General features: G+C 35.7%; 1 protein-coding gene across 2 annotated transcripts in view; it reads left to right on the top strand.

The window, feature by feature from the left end:
• LOC106875632 (zinc finger protein 420) overlaps nt 1–22089 on the top strand; it is a 26817-nt gene extending 4728 nt beyond the window's left edge. Inside the window, exon 2 of one of the 2 annotated variants that reach the window (XR_001410146.2) lies at nt 3806–4393. Coding sequence is in view for 1 of the 2 variants with exons in the window: in XM_014923860.2 (XP_014779346.1) it covers nt 12151–13908 (1758 nt within the window). In the remaining variant the exon portion in view is untranslated. Of the gene's footprint in view, nt 1–3805; nt 4394–11809 lie in introns of those variants that run through there. The other variant, XM_014923860.2, reaches the window with a different exon arrangement.
• Nucleotides 22090–22750: the final 661 nt, after the last annotated feature.

Here is a 22750-nt window from a genome sequence, read left to right as displayed (position 1 = left end):
ATATATATATATACACACACACACACACACACACACACACACACACACACACACACACACATATACATGCAGGAGTTGTCTAAGAGACCATAAGTGGGGGAAATGATGCACTCATATATCTGTCAGTAGAGTGGGCATATTATCCGAAATGTAGTGTTAAATATCCATCACAGCTGGTTTTACCAATCAGTTTCACGTAAAGAATAAAATGGAGTGTTAGGTAACAAACCAATTATATAACTTTATGCTCATCAGAGTTAGCCAATATGGAAGGGAATATGATGCCATATTCCCTTCCATATCAGCTAACGCTGATGAGCGTAAGGTTGTATAATTGGTTTGTTACTGTTGTATAGTGAAACTGTACACCCCTTCTGATAAAAAGTGGTAGTATCCAGCCATTATAAATAGACCAGTAGCCGGTCAACAGAGTCAAAAGGTCAAGAGTACGTGTAGACTGTTGATAGTTATGTCTGTGCTGATATTGTAATTATACTGTGATACTGAGTGGATGTTATAGATACCCTATTCCGCACCGGCAAGATTTGTCTTCTACCTTGCATGGATGCACTGTTTTTTTGCAAGGTTGACCTCGTCTGGGTGTATCATCAAATTCCTCTCAGCCTGGATGATATGGATCCTTCGAATTTCTTTCCATGCCTTTTGGGTTTTGGAATGCTGCTAGCACATTCCAGAGTTTTATAGACGAAGTTATTTGTGGTCTGGACTTCGTCTGTGCGTATATTGATGACCTGCTCATCGCCAGTTCTACTAAGGAGGAACATACTCAGCATCTAATGCTGCTTTTCCAGCTTCTTAATGACTATCAAGCAAAAATTAACCCTGCCAAGCCTGTATTTGGTTCTTTGTCTTTAGAATTTTTGGGTCACATCATTGCAACATTCAACCCCTTCAGAATCTTCCTGCTCCCACTTCTCTTAAGCAGCTTCGCCATTTCATTGGATTGGTAAATTTTTACCGATGTTTTATCCCACACTGCACAGAAAAATTGATTCCCCTCACTTATCTTTTGAAAGATCACAAGGAAAAGAATGAGGTTATCTTCCTTTCACTGCCACTTACCGAGAATTTTCAAACTGTCAAAAGTGAGCTTGCTAAAATATTGTTATTAGTACACCCCAAATCTGATGCAAAGCTTTTGCTTGTTGTTGATGCATCTGATTCAGCTGTTGGTGCTGTCTTACAACAATCTCCTCAAGGAAATCTGCAACCTTTGGCATTCTATTCTCGCCAGCCGAGACACGCTATAGCACTTTTGGCAGAGAACTGTTAGTGATTTACCTAGCTGTCAAACACTTTTGTCATTTTCTCGAGGGAAGAGATTTCACTATCTTCACAGATCATAAACCGCTTACTTTTGCCTTACATTCAAAGTCAGATAAATACTCACCTAGAGAGACACAGCATCTGGATTTTATCTTGCAATTTGCTAGCGATATTCAGCATATCTCCAGTTCTTGCAATGTAGTTGCTGATGCATTATCATATCTACCAGTCTGTTCATTGTCGTTCACTTCTTCGATTGACTTGATCACATTAGATGCTGACTAACCTCCTTCATTGGACACTTCATCTGCTGAGTTTGCACATTGTAAATTCAAATACCTGCCTTTGTCGATTGCTGACCGATATATATTATGTGATGTTTCTACAGGTTTACCTTGTCCTTTTGTTCCTGAATCACATTGTTTGATTGTTTTTAGCTTTTTCCACACCTTGTTGCATCCGGGCATAGTGGCTTCAGTAAAGTTTATTATGGCCCATTTTTTCTGGCCGAATATGCGACAATATTCGGCCAGAACTGTGTAGTCATGTTCTTGTCTGCAATGCCAGCACTCTAAAGTACAGAGACATGTTCGTGCACTTCTTGGTACCTTTGAAAATCTGGACGCTCATTTCCAACACATCCATATTGACTTGGTTGGTCCTGGCCAGTTAGTCATGGATTCATTTATATACTTACATGTATTGACCACTTTTCATGTTGGCTGAAGCCATCTCTTGTCAATATCAGCACATAATCAGTGGTGTAAACCCTAATATGAAGTTGGATTTCACGTTTTGGTGTTCAATTACAGATTACTACTGATTGCGAGAGGCAATTTGAATCCCAGCTTTTCCATTGACTTCCAAGCATCTTAGGAGTTTGCCATATCCGGATGACTAGTTATCATTCAGCCTTGAATGGCATGATGGAACAGTTCCACCATCAATTAAAGGTGTCGTTACATGCCTATCTGGATCCTCATCGATGGAGTGAATACCTACCTGTTGTTCTTTCGGGTTGCCACTCATCAGTGAAAGAGGACCTAGGATACTCTCCAGCTGAACTTCTCTATGGTTCACCATTATCCCTACCAGGCCAGATGTTGGCACCTGTGGACTTATCTACTCAAGATACTTCATCTTATGTACATAGACTACAAACTTTACAGATCTTCCACTGATGTCTTCTCAACATCAGACTGTTCCAGCAGACATCACTACTTGGACTCGTGTTCCTTAGGGATGACTGTGTGAGAGGTCCTCTCACACAACCATATAAAGGACCCTATCGTGACTTCACAAGATCCAAAAACTCTTCACCATAGACATTCACGGTAGAAAAGAAACAGTGTCTATAGATAAGGTGAAGCATGCTTTTTCTGAGGCCCTCGCTCCAGAGCTAAACATTCCCCTCCAATACACAAACTACAAGCACCGCACCCATGCAATCACCACCTCCAAAAGCACATGCACCTTTCCCTTCATCAACACATGTCACGATGACTCGTAGTGATCGTCGTGTACACTGGCCAAAAAAAGACTATGCCAGACTGTTTATATTTAAACTTCCTTTTAATGCATCACCTTTTGAACTGTTTTTTTTGTTTCACTTCACGTGTATTCATTTTGTTATTTGAGATTGTTATGTTTTTTATGTTCTGCTTTACCTCAGTCGCATACATTTTCTGCTTTGTTGTAAATATTTGTAACGTAGCTTGTCTTTCTTTCTGGTCCCCCATCTCAGAGCACTGACGTTTTTGACTGGTTGTCGAAAGGGGGAGTATCTGTGGCAGACTCTATCTGAGAGACAGGTAAATAAATGAGAGTTGTGTTCCTTCCTTCACTACAGAATATTCTGGGATATGTTGCAACTTCTGGTAGGATTGCCAACAGATGGCATTACCACCGGTCAACTATAAAAAGCGATGTACGATGCAATTCTCTCTTTGCCTGGCTCCCTCTGGCACTTTCTGTCTTGTGCTTGGCTTTTCGCCTGTCTCCTGGCCACTCGACTTGTGTAGTCACACACAGCTAGACTGATGTATCTCATTTACACCTAAGAACTTTATAGTGGCAACCACTAGATAGAACACACCCAACTAAAACGGTTATATCAGATTTTAATGTAAAAAGAAAAGGAAAAAAATTGTTGGGTGCGCACATAGACATACTGATACACATCGCAATTTTTTCATAATTCAACTTACTTTTTGTAGATATATGTGCGATGTCTATCTGTCTGCATGCATGTATCTGCATCCTCGCATAATTATATGGCGTCCAGGAAAAAGTCACCATTTTTACATGATCTTACTTTACTTAAGAAATTGAATAAAAAACTTTTTTCTATATGTGTAAAAATTGTGTATCAGTCACGTATTATCAGTTAATAACTGATTTAATATATTTTTTGTTTTATTATTTCAATTGTTTATAGTAATGAAATAAAATGTGACTTTGCTTTGAGACTCTTTTTCCGGCTACTGAATTAATGCTAAATTTTTATTGTTTTTTCTAGTGACCAATGAAGATTCGTTTTGAATGAAATATAAGCCCAAGAAGTGTTTAGTCGTAGTGTAACATGACTGAGTACACCTGTGATTGATTAAAGCTCTTTTAGTTGTGACTATCCTATATATTTATATCCAGAACTATGTTAACGCATGTATCCTTCCTTTTTTTTATGACGATGGATTTTTGGTGGGGAGGAATTGCTTGCTATTTTTAGCAGGTCACACAACTATATAGAGGCTTCTTTGTTGGTATGTGATTCTTATTTTGCTGTGTCATGTATTTGGATTTAGCATGGGTTGGATGTGTAGATGTTTTAAATTTTGCGAGGAACCTTTTACCCATGATACTGGTGTCTTTAACCCATTAGTGCCCAAATTTTTTTTCTTTATTAGCAAAAATCCTTTTTTAATACAACATTGATACTAAATATATATAAAAAATATTATTACAATATTCTAAGAAGAAAATACATTTTTAGTTTGGTCCTTTTTTAGGACCATGGGAATATGGGGTACTTTTGTTAAAAAAACAGGATTTTTTAAATAGAATACTTGATTTCAAAAAGGAAAATAAAAATAAAAATGCACTTTTATTTATTTATTAATTCAAATGAAATGCATATTACTTGAAAAAAAAAGAATAAAAAGTAATTTTTTTTCTGAACAATCTAAATATAGATTGCTTCAAATGCCATTTGTTGAAATATTCACCCATATGAAGACTAACATCATGTTTTACACATTGTTTTGAAACCCTTTTTAGCAAAAGGCATATTTTCTTTGTTTCCCTCCCTCTATCAAGAATATGTCCAGTAGTAGAAAATCTAATTTCTGGTATTACTTTTGAAGAAAATACTTTTGGCCGTCCTGAATTTTTGGGATCAGAATCTGAGGCTAACTCCAAATAAGCTTGTGTAACTGACCTCTTGAAATTTAGTAATATCAAAGTATTTCCATTTGCAAAACAATATACAATCCAGGAATTAACCATTATAGTATCAAGGAAATTTGTGAATAGACTAAAGTACCACTTCTTAGATGTAACAGAGATGTGATACCTTTGGATAAGCCATACATTTGTTATACTTGGATATGAGAAATGGCTGAGGAACAAATATTTCCTTTCTATGACTGGTTGACCATCTTTTAGCATTACCAACAGGGGTGGCAGACTAATGAGTGTTTGCAATTGTGAAAACATTGTTGTCATGCCATTTAAAAAAAAAAGAGTTCTTCCTTTTCTTCAAATTTGTAGTCATATGACCCATGATTTTCCTTTTTCAGAGTTCTGTCATCCTTCAGGGGACATTTGGATGTTCTATTTGAATGTACTGTACCTGTGATTCTGATTCCTAAGGGTTTCTTTTGTACAAATAAGGCTATAACTTGAGAAGAAGTTATCAACATAAATTTCATGATCATTGGGGGTCTCTAGGTGATTGGTCATTGATAAAACCACTCTTGAACCTAGACTGTCATCATTCTTGGTATTGGAAGTAAGATTTTTTTGCTTTCCTTGATATAAATCCATTTGAAAACAATAGCCACTAGTGGCACAACAAAGCACCCACTGCTTGAAACCAAATCTTAATGGCTTACCTCTTATAAATTGTTTTAGAGAGCATTTTTCATATTATTTTACTATCTGTTCATCTATAGACAGTCTCTTAGAGAATATTCCAAACTGCTTGAACTTCTGAATCAGAGCATCAGCTAGCAGTCTAATTTTGAATTCTTTATCATCTTTGTAGTTTTCTGCATTTTCATTGTGAACAAAATGAAGAAACCTTTCGATGCTTAGAAATTTGTTTCTTGGTATTATTTTTTTTTTTTGAATAATTGAAGTTTCAAGGTTTTCAGACACACTCCAATAATGTTGTTCACTTGGTAGTCTGTGGTATCCTGGAAAAAGTAGGATTCCAATGAAATTTCTCAGACAACTTGTTGACAGACTAAAATCATGTACATTTTTCTGTGTGGATTAAGTGCCAGATTCTCTGCAAATTTCATTTAGTAAATCTTCCTCAAGGAAAGGTTAAAAAGTCTCAACTGGTCTCTTACCAAGTACTTTATCTTTCATTGATTTCATTCTTTCATCTGCTCCATCAGTAGTTGGTGATGCAAATATTGAAAATTTAGGCAGTCTTTTTCCAAGAGAAATCTGAGCTTTTCTTTCTTTTTCCTTTTGGTTGTGTTAGTTCTTCTTCATTATCATACCAATGAAGTTCAACCCTTCCTGGCACATCCTGCAAGGTAAATGTCAGATCTCTGTTCTCGTCATATAAAATCTCATCATCAAAGTCTTCTTCATCAGTTTGTTCATTTACTGGTGGAGGAATTTCAACAATATCAAAGTTTTCATCACTAGGAGACTTGTTTTCTTCCGCATAATTTATTGCATCATGAACTGAACAGAATGACTTGACTGAATGGTAGAAAGCCATGGAAGAGTATTTGAAAATAAAACTAAAATAAGAATAACAAATAAAAAATATATATTTTTCACAGCTGTTTATACATAGTAAATGTTCTCAGCATGAAAAATTTACCCCTGCAAACCATTTTCTCTTTTATGCAACATCCATAGAAAACGGAAAAAATGGAGGTCTAGTGACCATGGTCCTTATATTAGGACCAAACTTTTAGAGCAAAATTACTTTCAAAGATTTTCTTGACTTTATAGGACAGTTAGGACAATTATTTATACTATATACAAATATGGATTGGACATAAGTACTACTTACCGAAAAATTTTTGATCGAATAACAAATGAAACTGAGTGTATCCTTTCCCTCATGATTTTCACACTGTACATCAGACAGTAGGTGTAATATTTGAAAGACACTCCAGTCTTGATGATTAACTAAAGATATCTCAGAAAAATACAGGTGTTGCAGAAGTATGATGGATTATCCTTCTAGTCCTAAAAAAAAAGACCAGGTTAAGGTAAGGGAAAAATTATCAACAATACTACTAACTCTATGAGTTTAGGTAATTTGTAATCATGCATAGTAATAATCTCAGATGAGCATTAATATATGGGAATAACATACTGTAATGTACATGTTTAAGGTACATATGTATGTAGAGCAACTTGGTGTTCTATCAACGTCCTGATAAATATTTTGTGTCTTTAAGCAGACAGGGTAAATAAGCCAAGAACTTCTCTCATCATTCTTGACTTTTCATTTGGCTTTTATTATTTTGATTGGTTACTTGGACACCAAAACAAAAACAAAAAAACAGTCTAATAGGTGTAAAAAAAATGTGTGGAAAACGAATATGAAAACAAAAATTTACGTGGAGGTGGGGAGAGGACTTTTGGAAAATTCACACAATCCAATTTTTCCCTCATAACCTTCAGGAAAATGGATATATATTGCTGAAATTTTATAGAAATACCGTTCAAATGGCATAGATTTTGATTGTAAAAAAAAATTATCAAAATTTCTGGGGGAAAATGTTTTCCAAAGGGGTGGGAAGAGGATTTCAGAAAATTCACACGATCCGATTTTTTCCCTCAATATGAAGTATAAAATGGATATCTTCTGATGAAATTTTACTGAAACGTCTTTCAAATGGCATAGATCGTGATTATAAGGAAATTTGTTTGGGGGAAAATATATACATATGATGGCCGTCCACTCGTGACCAAGGAAGACCTTTGCTGACCTTTAGGAACATTGTTTGTTCTAGGAATAACTTATATTTCGCATTTGCAGCTCTGGTTAATGAGCTCTGCTCTTGACAGGCATGCAAGACTGCAAGCATTGCAAACCAAGCTTTCCCCCATTCACTACTCTAGCAGTGCACTTTCGAGCAGCATGCTTAAATTCTTCATGAAGAATACATGCTCTTTCAAAGGTGTCGACCCCCTCCTTAACCTGCTTCCTCCATCTGTGGCAATGACAGGCATTGCTCTCCCAGTCGGTCTTCTGCATATCACAAGCCTTTAATGAGGACTTGACACAGTCCTTAAATCACAGCTTTGGTTTCTGCCAGGGTCTCTTTCCACTGACAAATTCCCCATATAGCATCTGTTTAGGGTTCCTGCTATCCTTCATTCTAATAAGGTGTCCAGTTCAATGCAACTGGTGCTTGTGCACCATTGCCTCAATACTCAAGATATCAGTTTTCCTCAAGACCTGTGTGCCTGGAGTTTTTAAGGTCCAGCTAACATTCAGAATGTGTCTGATATTTCTGATGAAAGCGTTCAAGGACCTTTACATGACGTTTGTAAAGGGTCCATGTCTCACATGAGTAAAGAAACGATGTCAGTACACATGCATGGTACACAGCAATTTTTGTTTGCCTTGTGATGCTATGCTGGGATCAGACACAACACTCAAGAGACCAAAAGGAATCAGTTGCTCTCTGCAGCCTAAAAGATGTATTTCATCATCCAGAGAGTGATAATGGCTGAGTGTGCTACCCAGGTAGACAAACTTGTCTACCACTTTCAGTATTGTTCCTTCAACCAAGATAGCTGGTTCCACATATGGATTTCCTGGTGCATTCTGAAACATTACAACAGTCTCGTTCAGGCTAATGTTGAGTCTAAATGATTTGCAAGAAGCAGAAATATGATCCACAAGTATTTGCATGTCATCCACTGTATTAGGAACTATAAGTCACAGACATCTGCATATAGGAGGTCACAAATAAGAGACTAGAAAACTTTTGAATTGGCAACAAATCGGCGCAGATTAAAGAGGCGGCTAGAAGATCAATTACCAGACATACATGCCCAAAAAAGCTAACCTTAGCAAAAGCATGAGTAAAAGCAGCAGCAAAGTACAAAGAAATGAGAGTTAGGGCAAGAATGTCACCCTGCTTGACACCATTCTCTACAGGAATGGGTCCCACCATGCCACCATCAACATTGACCCAAGCCTCATCCCCATCATGAAATGATTTAATTATCGATACAAAGTGACCCGGACATCCAAGTTTGCCAAGTATTTTCTATAGCAAGGCCCTATGCACAGTATCAGAGGTTAAGTCAATGAATACTTGGACAAGATCCATATTTTGCTCATAGCACTTCTCCGGCATCTATTTTGTTGTGAAAATCATATCCATTGTCCCTCTACCAGACTGGAAACCACATTGAGATTCAGATAGGACATCATTTATTAGACACCCATTCAGGCGGGTAAGAAGAATACTTGCCCAGATCTTGCCAACAGCTGATACTAGAGCAATACTTCTGTACTTACCACACATTATTCTGGCTCCTTTTCCTCTATAGAGAGGAATAATTGCATCCTTCCAGTCCTTAGGCATTGCACCATCCCTCTAGACTACACTATGTTCATGAAGGGACTGTAATCACCACCAAATCGCAAGACCTCAGCACAAATTCTATCCCTTCCAGGTGCTCTACCAAGATTCAGTTTACTTTTGCTGTCATTACCTCATCTATTGAGGGCATGGAATTTAAGGAGCCAATGGTAGGTCTTTGTTGCATAGTATCACTCACTGTTTCATCCACAACTGACTCATGGTTTAGGAGTTCTGAGGAGTGTTCAGTCCAGCAACCTGTGATTTCTGTTGATTTAGTAATTAGAGTAGAAGACTCCTTTGAAAGCAAAGGAACTGATACAGAGCTCTTAGACCCATAAACTTGCTTCATAAGATGGTAAAACTTCTTGCTGTCATTTGCATCAGCAGCAGCCTGAACATCATAAGCAAGGTCCTCCCACCAAGTGTTCACCATCTTCCCGAGAGTCGCTGCAGAAATGATTTTAAGCTGCTATAGTGGGCAAGTGTTAGATTTCGCTGCACAGCTGAAAGTCTTCTGTGCAGCAATACATTGTGGGCATGGCACTTCACAACCAACAGTCGCTGAACTTTAGCATCATTTTCATCAGATCAATCTCTGTATCTGACAGTAACATATTCCAGTGTTTCAGTCGTACATTGAAGAACCTTGTCTCAAAAATCTTCCCATACTGTAGTATTTTCAATGCTGGACAAGCGAGTCTGAAGCGCTTTCCTCAACACAGCATCATATATCTTGTGGACATTCAGACATCAAGGAATGCCAACTGGCCCTCTTCTCTCTTTCACTCTAATCATCATCCGGAACATTGCTCACACCAGACTGTGGTCTATCCAGCATTCCAATCCACGAAAGGACTTGACATTACAAATGTCATAGATGTCATGCTTGCAGATGATGACATAATCCAGAAAATGCCAAACTTTAGACCTTGGATGCATCCATGTTGTGTGGTGCTTGTGATGTAAAAGTCCATGTTCGTTGCAAAGCTCCAGCAGCATGAGACCATTGCTTTTCATTTTCCCTACACCAAAACATCCTAGAGAATTCCATTGTTTGCCAGTCTGTCCCAACCTTGGCATTGAAATCCCCCAGTAGAATAACTTTCTCAGAATTGGGGATTTTCCTAAGTATGGTTCTTGGCTGGGTATAAAAAATAGTTTCATCTTCATCACAACCAGTCAAAGTAGGTGCATAGGCATTTATTAGAGTAGCAAACGCCCACCTTTCAGGTGCAATCATAGTCATTAGATGTTCATTTATAGGGACAGGAAGCTCCTCCCACTTCTTAAGGATTTCAGATTGAACTGCAAAACCAACACTAGCCTTTCTGCACTTCTCCTTCAGCCACCTCTTCCAAAAAAAGGTGTGTCCACTTCCTACTTCCTCAAGCTGACCATCACCTTTACGAGTCTCTGAAAGTGCAGCTATATCAATGTTATAGCAGTTCAGCTTGCGAGCAACAAGTGCAGTGCATCTTTGAGGCCTACAATCACTCTTGCTATCCAACAGAGTGCACACATTCCAACATGAAATGTTCAAGTTCCATCCAGAATTTGTAAAAAAAGTCTCTTTGTTTTTCGAGTGCAGGGTGGATATCCATCAGTCACACTAAACTGACCAGATAAAGAAAGACAGGCAATTTTTGGTTCACATTTTCTAGAACCTCCTAGGCCTCTGGGTGAGCAGTGCCCTCTCCAAATGGAACTGTTCAGACACCCATGTAGCAACTGAATCCTATTGCTGTCTTGGGCGACAAGGAGATGACTTTATATCTAGCATGGACCACCTACATCCAGGTCGCTGACTGCATGCTTCTAAGCCATCTGGTCTGCATGCTTTGCCACCATCCCATTGCCGCAGGACTTCCAAAAAAAAAAAATAAATAAATATATACTAAAAATAAAGATATATACTGAGAATAAAATAAATATATATAAGAAAAAAATGCAGCACATATCAAGCAGAGGTCAGCAATGCCTTTGCAGAGTTTTAGGTCCAATAAGGCTTGCATGACCCTCATAGACCCTCCCCACTCTATTGACATTATCCAGAGACCAGCCAGAGTGGGATGTCTGGTGCCAGTATACACATATATGTATGTATATATGCATATATTTATATATTATTCATATTATATATATATACACATGCAATTTTTTGTTTTCATATTCGTTTTCTACACATTTTTTTACTCCTATTAGACTGTTTCTTTCTTTTCTTTGTTTTGATGACCAGGTGCTAAACTAGATCCTATGAGTTATGAAGGAAAAAATCGGATCATGTGAATTTTCTGACAGTCTTCTCCCACCCCTTCGGAAAAGATTTTCCCTACAGATTTCTTTATGATCATAATCTATGCCATTTGAATGGTATTTTTTTATAGAATTTCATTAATAGATATCCATTTTTCGAAAGTCATCTCCCCACCTACCCTTTCATTTGTGCAAATTTTTGTTTTCATATTCATTTTCTACACATTTTTTTTACCCCTATTAGACTGGATATTTTTTTTTGTTTTGGTGACCGGAAGTTAAACTATATATTAACCTTTTGGTTATCAGCTTTGTTACACATTCTACTATAGACGGTAAACAACCCTGATATATTATGAATACACTTGCGCATAGATATGTACACACACACACACACACGCACACACATGCCTCACATTTTCTTAACCCAACCTCAGTCTTATGCCATTCTATCTTTTCTTACTTTACAGCTGTGCTAACAGTGAACCATTACAACTTGTTATAGAAGACTGTTTCCACCTGAAAGTCGGTTACCAGTTATTTATGGATTGTCTATGTTTTAGCCTGTGTAACATACATTAATCATATCTGCATTTATTAACATAAAAATAGAAGTGTTTTTGCCTACAGTACATGTGCCACTGGGAGAGGATCCAGTTAGTAACAAACATTTTAGTGGTAAGTAAACAGTACATTGTATATTTCCCTCGCATATAAACGTAGGACCATGGTATTCAAGGCAAGAAACTGAACCACAATATATCATAGTTGCAGACATTTCTCAATTTTTAAGAATTCTTCAAGAATTGATATGGAGGACATTAGTGAGTTGAACACTGCTAACATAACTGTTTGTAACAATGTAGACTCAATTACACAGACAATCAGTGGTGAGAAACCTTTAGCAAGTGGAACATTTAATGAAAAGACATCAGTAAATAGAAATATTTCTGATTATTGCTGTGCGATTTGTAAGAAAGCATTCTCTTCAGAACATGAAGTGTTCACTCACAAAGAAATACACAATAAGGAAAAGCCCTATCATTGTGAAGCTTGTGGCAAGTCTTTTGCATATAACAGCAATTTAATAAGTCATAAAAGAATGCATACTGGAGAAAAACCCTATCACTGTGAAATATGTGGGAAATATTTTGTATCTAACAGTAATTTAACAAGTCACAAAAGAATACATACTGGAGAAAAACCTTACTCCTGTGAAGTGTGTGGGAAATCTTTTGTTAATAATAGTGATTTGAACAGGCACAAAAAGATACACACTGGAGAAAAACCATGTCGCTGTGAAATATGTGGAAAATCATTTATCACAAACAGTAAGTTAACAGCACACATAAGAGTACACACTGGAGAAAAATTGTTTCACTGTGAAATATGTGGAAAATTTTTCACTCAAAATTCAAATCTTGTCATCCACAAGCGTAGGCACACAGGAGAAAAACCCTTCCATTGTGAAATATGTGGGAAATCATTTATCACTAATGGTCTCTTAAAAACACATAAACAAATACACAGTGGAAAAAACCCATTTCACTGTGGAATTTGTGGGAAATCTTTTGTTGATAATAATTATTTAACAAGTCACAAAAGAATACACTCTGGAGAAAAACCATTCCATTGTGATATATGTGGGAAATCCTTCTGTGTTAATTCTGGTCTTATTGTTCACAAGAGAATTCACACTGGAGAAAAACCCTATCACTGTGAAATATGTGGGAAATCTTTCATTGAGAATTCTAAGCTTACAATCCATATACGTAGACATACTGGGGAAAAACCTTTCCACTGTGAAATTTGTGAGGAATCTTTTGTCTCTAACTCTAAGCTTACAGTTCACCAACGTATACACACTGGGGAACAACCATATTGCTGTGAAATATGTGGGAAATCTTTTGTGAATAATAGTGATTTAAACAGACATAGAAGAATTCACAGTGGAGAAAAACCCTTCCACTGTGAAATCTGTGGGAAATCTTTCATTAATAATTCTCATCTTGTTATCCACAAACGTAGTCACACTGGAGAAAAACCTTATCAGTGTGAAATATGTGGTAAATCTTTTGTTGATAATAGTTACTTAACAAGTCACAAAAGGATACACACTGGAGAGAAACCCTTCAACTGTGAAATGTGTGGAAAATCTTTTGTCTCTAATAGTTATTTGACAAGTCACAAAAGAACACACACTGGAGAGAAACCATTCTACTGTGAAATGTGTGGAAAATCATTCATTACTAATGGACTCTTAAAAACACATAAAATGATCCACACTGGAGAGAAACCATTCCACTGTGATATATGTGGTAAATCTTTTATCACTAATGGTCATTTAGCAGCACACAAAAGAATCCACACTGGAGAGAAACCATTTCAGTGTGAAATATGTGGGAAATCCTTTGTTAATAATTCAAATCTTATTATCCACATACGTTGTCACACTGGAGAAAAACCATTTCGCTGTGAACTATGTGAGAAATCATTTATCTCTAACGATTATTTAAAAAGACACAAACAAAAACACATTGGAAGGAATCTTATTAACTGTGAAACTTAAGAAATCATTTTCTTGCAACTCTAAACTTGTTTTACTATGTTGTATAAGGCAACATCTATCTTGAAAAATGTCAGAATTTCTTTATTTTGGTGTTTAAGTTTTGTTATCCACAAGAAAACACTAACCCTTTTCATACCAACCTTCCTAACACCCCCCCCCCCCCAGTTCTCTAATACAAACTTCCTGATTTAAAGATATCTATATTAAAACCTATCTAAATTTCATGTTAATTTATGTTCCAAACACTAGCTTGATAATGACAGTCATTTTGCTAAATTCTTCATTATTTTCAAAATTAATTAAAACTAAGTTAGTGTATTTCAGCAGAAATACAGTAACAAAAAAATGAAAGTGTTTGTTGGATGTTATTTTCTGTTATTTACATGTGAGGAATCAATTTTTTAAATTTAATCTCTAGTGAAAACACTAAAATAAAATATTGTATAACATTGTCTCCATCCATAACTATAAACTTAAGGAATGTGGTTCCTATATCTTGAAACACTTGATGTCAGAACATTTTAGTAGCTTGGTTTTAGTGAAAGTGATCATATTGCTTCACTGATTCAATAGAATTCTGCAGATAGATGGGTGTTTTGATATTTTCAGTATTTGCTGGTTTATGGTAACCTCCATTTGTGGATGCTAGTTGCACAGCAACACAATTTTGTTTATTTGCTGCAGCTATTAAGTTCAACTCTATCAGCACTAATGCCAATTATTGTAAATAAATATTGCTAAAACTGCAATATGACAGGTAAATACTAGGTTTTAGAGAGAGAGACTATTATTTTTAAACCATATAAAAATAGCAATCCCTGATTATCCCTAGTTACAACAGTAAGTGAATTACAATGGTAGATGAGAGAAGAAGGTTTAATTTCTGTTGTAGTTTATGAGATGCTACAAGCAGCTGCTGTAGCCATTATATTGTACACAGTATCTGAAGAAGGGTCCATCTTTGTTGTAGTTTAGTGAGGACCAATAACCAGCTGATGTAGCCATTTTATTATCATACACATTATCTCTTGCTTGTAAATATTTTTGATGATCATAAACAACTTAGCTCATAGTATGAAATGTGACTGTGTCACAGCCTGTTTCTCAGGTAGCTTTGTGTACAAAACTAATTTTGATGACTGCAAGCATATGATTCATTATTTTAGCATTAGACGATTGCACTTTCAGCCACTAAACTGCATTTAAACTATGGTTGATACTGCATATCTTTGTATTCTGTCATTACTAGGTTAAACTTGTAATATGGCTCATATTATTGGGTATAGGAAGTGTATGCACAGCCTGGATGTCTTCTATTACATTTGTGAATCATCTGCAATAGTATAACAGTGGCAACTTGTTTGAGATTTTGTTAGAACATATATCATATTTTGGCATGAAATTATGTAATCAAAGCAAATCATGGCCTCCTCACTTCCAGGCTTGCACATAAATCTAAGACAATAGACTAAAAGAAAGAGAAAGAGCTTTAAGGTATCAATGGCCAGGAGAGATCCAACAAAACCATTTTGAAGATTGCTATTTTTGCAGAGTTGATATTTCTAGGCATAGCTGAAGGACCTAATCAAAGCTAGTTTACTCAGACTTGCTGTCAGCCATAAAACCTGACTCTGATGATGTACTTGAAATTTAATGAGTTTGATTACATCAGTAACACGAAGTGCTACACATCTAAGGCAGTTATTGAGTATGAAACTAGTACAGGGGCACCATAACCAGTTTGAATTAAAGTGGTTGAGGGCAAATTTAGATCTTTAAAATGCTCAGCATTTTTATTATGTCTTGGACTTAATCAAAATAAACTGCAGCCCTGGGAAGAGCAAATCTGTTGCAGTTGTTTAGTATAGAAGATGACATTACTGTCATGAGGTTAATGGTTTGTTAAATGTAATGGAATGTCGATATAAATCAGACAAATGGTGACTTATCACTGAAAACTCTGAAGGACAGTTTAACCCTTTAGCATACAGGTTATTCTGTCAAATGTAATGCTCATTTATTCATATTGTTTAGAAGTAATCTTGCATTATCTTGTAGTTTTGAGATTTTGATTAATGTGATCGCTTACTTTAAGAATGACCTTGTAGGGTAGGTGTGAGAGGCCAAATCTGGAAGGTTTTAACATAGAACATGTAGAATATTTGTGCTCAATTTGGCCAGTTTAAATGCTAAAGGAATGTGGGTTTTGGTGAGTAATGAAACAGTGATTTTGTAAGGTACATCTAAAAGAAAGTGATGTAACAACAAAAGTGGAAATGAAAACTTCAACTACTTTACATTTGGATGATTTGCAGATATTAGAAAGGGGCTTACATATAACTTACCCAATCAGAATTTTTGTTGTTTTTTTTTTTAATGGGACAGTCAGGTTGAATGATAAAATAATAGTCAGAAAGAAGAGATATTAGTGTTGGAAAACAACATGAACAGCTTCACCACCTAGTAAAACCAGAAAACACCATTTTCACAGCACTTTATATGAGACTAGATTTCAAAGTACAGAATATCTAGGCAGAAAATATTATGCTGTAAATCAAAAGACATTGAAGGCAAGTATATTTGAGGGGCCTAAGAACATTAAAGAAGAATGTGTTATTTATAAGTTTAACCTGTTGAGAAAAATACATGGGTAGCATTACCAGAAGTTGAGAGAAACTTTTTGTATTGGACAATGAGAAGTCTAAAAACTATGAATATCTGAAAAAAAATTACTTTTCACTTTTAGAAGCTTGGATATAATGTAAATATTAAAGTGTATCTCCTCCACTAGTTCCTTGCCAATTTAGAGGCTGTTAGTGAAGAGTAAGGAGAGTGTCTCCTCCAAGATAGCAGTGAAATAGAAATAACACCAACCCTAATCCTAATCATAACCATAACCCTAAACCTAACCCAAAAAACCCTAACCCTAACACCCTAGTGGAAATCATGCGGGTGTTAATCTGAAAAATTACCAAACCCTTTTTGTGGTCTGAAAAACGGGTTGGTGTGTGGTGGAAGCCTCGGAAATTTTACCTACTTATATTGTGTAATTCACTGACAAATTGTTACATACATCTTTGTTTCATTGTTGTTAAATAAATGGATTGTCAATAAACTTTTTCCTTCGGCGTGAAATATAAACAAAACTCTTTCGTTCCCAAAGTAGTATGTGTGTGTGTGAGAGGGAATGAGAGGGGGGAGAAAGACGAACGATTTAAAATAAATATATTTTAATTGTTGTGTGAGAAAGTATATATAATCTCATTATAAAATATAGTGTCTTTCAAAAACATCCTATATTTGAAACTATATCTCATGTTTAAGAAAAAAAAAAGCATTTTACGTTTTCATTTTTCATGAACGCTGACACTCTGTCTTCCTTATTCCCCTCTCCCACTTTTTCTTTCATTAGACGCTTTCTGTCTCCCTCTCCCACTTTTTCTTTACTGTTTTTTTTTGTTAGATGCTGGCAAACGATCTCTATCTCTCACACATACATCAACACAATTTGTCTCTTTCCATCACATGCATACGCACACTTTGACTTTGCCATGTTAGCAAAATTCAAAATTGGTAAAAGTTATGGTTGAAAATCGATTTTTACAGCTATACGCAGGTGCCTCTGAGAGAAAAAGTTGACGAAAATGCAGATAGGATCATGACGAATGTCTTCCTAAAATTGGAGTGACATGCGTGCTAATTTGTAGACGTGCATAAATTACATTCATACACACACACACACACACATCCTGCCTTTTATATATCCAAATATATAAACAGTTAATTTTAGCTATTTCTACAGAGATGGAAAGAAATGATGAACAACCTTAACTGTGAGTAAATACAAACCTAAAGGTATCTTAAAAGGGTTAGATTCATCAAAGAAACAGTTAAAATGACTATCCTATCTTTTATAACATACAGGTGTAGATATGAATTATTGTACCATATAAGCTACTAATGTGTGGAATACACAGACATGATAGTACTATTCTAAATATATTTCTGAAAAAAACCTGTTGGGAGTGCCCTCAGCAGGTTTTAGTCAGTGTCAAAACATAAGGACAACTTTTTTGAAAGAAGTATACTTTTTTTAAAGCAAGCCAGTGCCAATGTAGCAGATTCAAGAGGTATTGATTGGGATGGTACTTATTTCCACAAGTTTGTAGTAAACATGAGATTCAAAAATATCTAAGATACATAGTGATCAAGGATGTAGCAGACATGTCATTGGTCAAGCATGTAATAGACATGTCATTGATCTAGGATTTAACAGATATCTTGTTAATAAAAAGTGTACCAGACTTGTTATTGGTCAAGGATGTGGAAAACAAATCATTAATCAAGGAATGTAATGGACAAGCCATTAGTCAAGTATGTAGCAGACATGCTACTGGATAAGGATGTAACATTCCCTTGGCCAATTATATAGTAATGAATCCACTGGTTAAGGAAGTGACAGACATATCATTGGTCAAGCATGTAGCAAGACATCCACTGATCAAGGAACTGGCAGATGTCTTTGTTCTAAGCTGTACTTGACATTCTACTGGTCAAAGATGTAAGACATCACAATATCCAAGGATATAACATAAGCCAAATATGTAGCTGGTGTGCCATTGCTGAAGGATATGGTGCATAATTTTTGACAATATACAATATAAAATCCATAAGTGGAGGAAATCTACAATATTTGTTAGAATGATATATATGTATGGGTGTAGCAACTCATGATGGCCTGAACTTAAACTCTAAGTTTGTAGTTAATGACTTGAAGGAAGCTGGTGTAGCAGCAGCTAAATAGTTGAACGATCTCTCTTGCAAGAAAGATTACAGAGTAACCTCCCTTTACTAGGTTTCTCGAAGCATCTGTGTCATGAGACATGATTCTTAATTATTCAACAAGCCTAGCATTTCTCTTGGAAGTTTCTAGAATGTCTAGCATTCCATTAATAAAAATAGCTTGCTAACCCTGCTCTTCACTTCTTTGTCGATTAGACTTAGAGCCATTCACGTCATTGCTTTGTCCGTCTATTTCTCTACATCACATGACTGAAAACCACCACTTAGCTGTTATTTCTATATTTCCTATCTCTGAACTTTCTTGCATAGATTACTTCATTCAACTAGATTCTACATTTTGATTATGTTTCAACATCGACCAATAAATAAAATATATTTTTATGTCGTAAACATATAGTTTTTAAATTTATTCTTCTTCTCTGTAAGAACTCTTGTAATAATATACACACAGCCATAGCAACACCTGGTACTGAATGTATATTCCCACCATATAAATTGGTGACCAACCGATATGGATCCCAAATTCTACACTGGAGAATAATCACCACACTGGTATAACCATCAGCTCAGGAAAGTATTTGCTTAATTTAATAAGATATTATATTTTTGATATGTTTTAAAGGAGAGTGTTTCTTCATTTTGTTGTTTGAAAATTTTTGATGTTTGGAGATCATCTAATTAAAGGTTGCTCCTAGTTAAACTAGTAATATTTCTATGTGTGTAATTTAAATGGCTTTGAGGAAGCTATAATGGTTTTCTTTTTTAAAACACTGTGCATGACAATAAAATTGTTTAGTTGAAAGAAAATGGGACGAGTTTATATTTGGTACAATTGAAGTAAATTAAAACCACTTTTCTTCTTCAGCTTTCTCATTCTTCAAAAACATCCAACAAATATAAAATGATATTGAAATCAACATAATTTGGCTGACACAAATGTTTTTACTGATACATTTGTGGAAAGTAGCAACATGAAGTATATGAGAAAAAAAGACAAAGAGGGAACATTAACTGTCTCATAGTAAATTCAGATAAGTTTGTAATTGAAATCTTCAATAATGAAAGAATCTTGAAAGCCACATTTCGATAACAATATGTTAAAATTATAATTTTTAAGTATTTTCTAGACAGTGTAGACTTCAAGAATTGCTTTTAATTAATAAGCAGCTTTTGTTATTATAGTATAGATAGTCATAGACATGTAGTTATGTAATCATAACAGCAGCATATAATCATATAGAAGTTGAACCATAGTGATCTGGACATTCGATGTGATGTAGAGGACTACATCCATAGTTGACCTAAATGTGCAGAATCTTTTTTAAAATCTCAGAAAAGAAACTTTATTTATTACAGAGATGCACTTGCATAGCAAGTGACCTGATCTGAGATTGTGTGCTGGAACGAAAACAATTGTAGCGTAGAAGGTGTTTATAAGCTATTTAAAATAACACACAAAATCCGTTAGATTCACTTCAACATTTAAATTTAATTTGTCAAAATATTTTTGTCGCTTTGAGACCGCGACCTGTTCACTGACAAAATTCTGTGCTGCATCTGAGAAAGTAATAGTTAGTTCATGATATATATGTACATGTGTATGTATGTATGTATGTGCGTGTACATGTGTGCGCGTATGCATCTGTGTACATGCGTATGCATGTGTGCATGCCGATACACATGTATGTATATATGTATGTGAGTATGCACGTGTATACTTATGGATGTACGTGAGTAATAGGGTAAGTGTGTAGACGTGTTTGTGTGTGTGTGTGTGTGTGCATATGTATGTACATGTGAATGTATGTTTATGTACTGATATGTGCGTCAGTTCAAGTTGTATACATAACAGTTACTTTGTTGAAGGTTGTATATACGCACATATATACATATGCATACACACATATGTAAACATGCACACACATATATGTGTGTGTGTGCGTTTGCCCCTCTCACTCTCACTCACAGACACTGTTAAACTTTATTTACAAACTCCAAAAGCTAGAACTACAGGATACATGTTAATGATATTCAGTTGTTGAGATGAACTGACTCCTTTTCAGAATAGCCAATGGTTATGTGCCTTCCTGATAGGAATATTTTTTTTAATTCAAACAGATTTTACATGGGATTTTTGGTGGCAATATGAATGCATAATTAGGAGTCAGCAAATATCATAAATATTTTTTTCCTAAGCCTCAAATCATCTACATCTTTATCAATGAAAAATAGATCTCAACAGCATTCATCTCTTTCAAGGGCATATCTTCAGATCATCACATCATATTGAGTTGATTCCAACTGCATATACATGCACGTAGAAAGATGTACTTGAAGAAACCTCCATATAGCTGGAAACAACCAACAGGTTGGTTGAGTTTCTTGAAAGCTTGGGGCTCCTTGTTAATGTTCAGTATGGCTTTCATTCTACTACTGATTTTCTGACTGTTATTACAAACTGCATCTACTGATTTATGCTGTAGTTCTTGATATATCCTAAGCCTTTGATAGGGTTTGGCATGCTGGTTCATTCTAAAAGTTCTCTAACTATGGTGTATGTCGAAAGATCTTTGACATTATCAGGCCATTCCCTTCTTGTTGTGTACTTGTCACTCTGAACAGTATTACTTCTGAGCATTCTAGCAATGCTAGTATTCCCCAAGGCTCTGTTCTTTCTTTACATCAATGTTTATGCTGAAGATACTACCCTTTATTCTAGTTTTACTGGGAATCTCTCTCCCTTGAAACAACTGGAATTTGCTGGCTCAGCAGGCTAAGAAGTGAGAGCAAGAAACGGTAACTTTCAACCCTGGTAAGAGCAAACTCATGTCTTTCAGTAGGAAGCAGAATCCCTATCTTCCTCCCATTTACATGAATTATAGTTCTGAGGTATCACTTGAGATAGGCAGACCATTTAAGGAAAAGATCTTTGGAATTGTTTGTCTCATTTTCTCACTTGATCTTTCTTGGGCTCTTACAACCAATTGGTAGATCTACTTCCCACAAGGAAGGTCATTGTATAAGTGAAAGGATTCCCTCACATCCAAGGTCATTTTGTATCTTTACATATCCATAATTTGTCCTTGTATGGAATATTTGTTGCCATATTTGGGGAGATGCACCATGTTGTCACTTGGATTTCTGCAAATAGGTTCAGAAATTAATCTCTAATTTGATTGGTTCCTCTTGTTTCAACTCTGCAACTCTTATCACATCAACATGACAACTCCAATCTTATTATTTTCTATTTCTATTGCCACAGGAAGTGCTCTGAACTTTCTTAGTTCCAGATCACTTTGTGTCATCTTGCCTGTCTCAAAATTCAGTGTTTTTATCCAGATGCTGTTGTGCTTTCATGAATAAAGAAGTCTTTCTACAGTTGTAGTTTTTTTTTTCTTCGAAATACCAGATTTGGAACTCTCTATGTCATTGTTTTCCTCCTACTTGTGACATGAACTTTTTCAAGTCTAAAGTAAATTAATCCCTTTTGTTTTAATTTCTCTTTCTTCTTAGTCCCTTACACTAAGTGGCTTCACACTTTGTCTGGGACTTCCATGTAAAAAAAAAAAAAGAAAAAACTAGCCAACAACTTTGACATCAGGGATCAATTTAGCATAACACTTTGAAATTGTTTCAAATTGCTTCAAGGCAAAGACAGTCATTCCAACCTAAATAGTATTTAGTTTTGAAACATGAAATTCACCACAATATATTTCAACAATGCAGAAATTTTATTCATCAAAATAAGTACCATTTCAATCAACACATTTTTGCCAACGAGTTACAAGTTTGCTTATTCTGGTAACATAAAAGCCTAGAGTTCTGGAGCTGATGAACTCTTTGAACACACTTCCGGCATCGGTTTGATTTTTGAACTCCTCTCACAGGAAACCATAAAGGTGCTTGAAAAAATGGTAGTCAGCAGGAGAAAGGTTTGGGGAATAAGCTAGGTGGGGAAGAACTTCGTAGCCAAGTTCCCTCAACTTCTGAAGCGTCATTAGTAAAATGTGTTTGAGCATTGTCATGAAGAATTACTGGA

The sequence above is a fragment of the Octopus bimaculoides genome, chromosome 8, assembly GCF_001194135.2.
Source record: "Octopus bimaculoides isolate UCB-OBI-ISO-001 chromosome 8, ASM119413v2, whole genome shotgun sequence".
In the NCBI taxonomy this organism is placed as follows: domain Eukaryota; kingdom Metazoa; phylum Mollusca; class Cephalopoda; order Octopoda; family Octopodidae; genus Octopus; species Octopus bimaculoides.
This window is presented reverse-complemented; position numbering and strand designations above follow the sequence as displayed.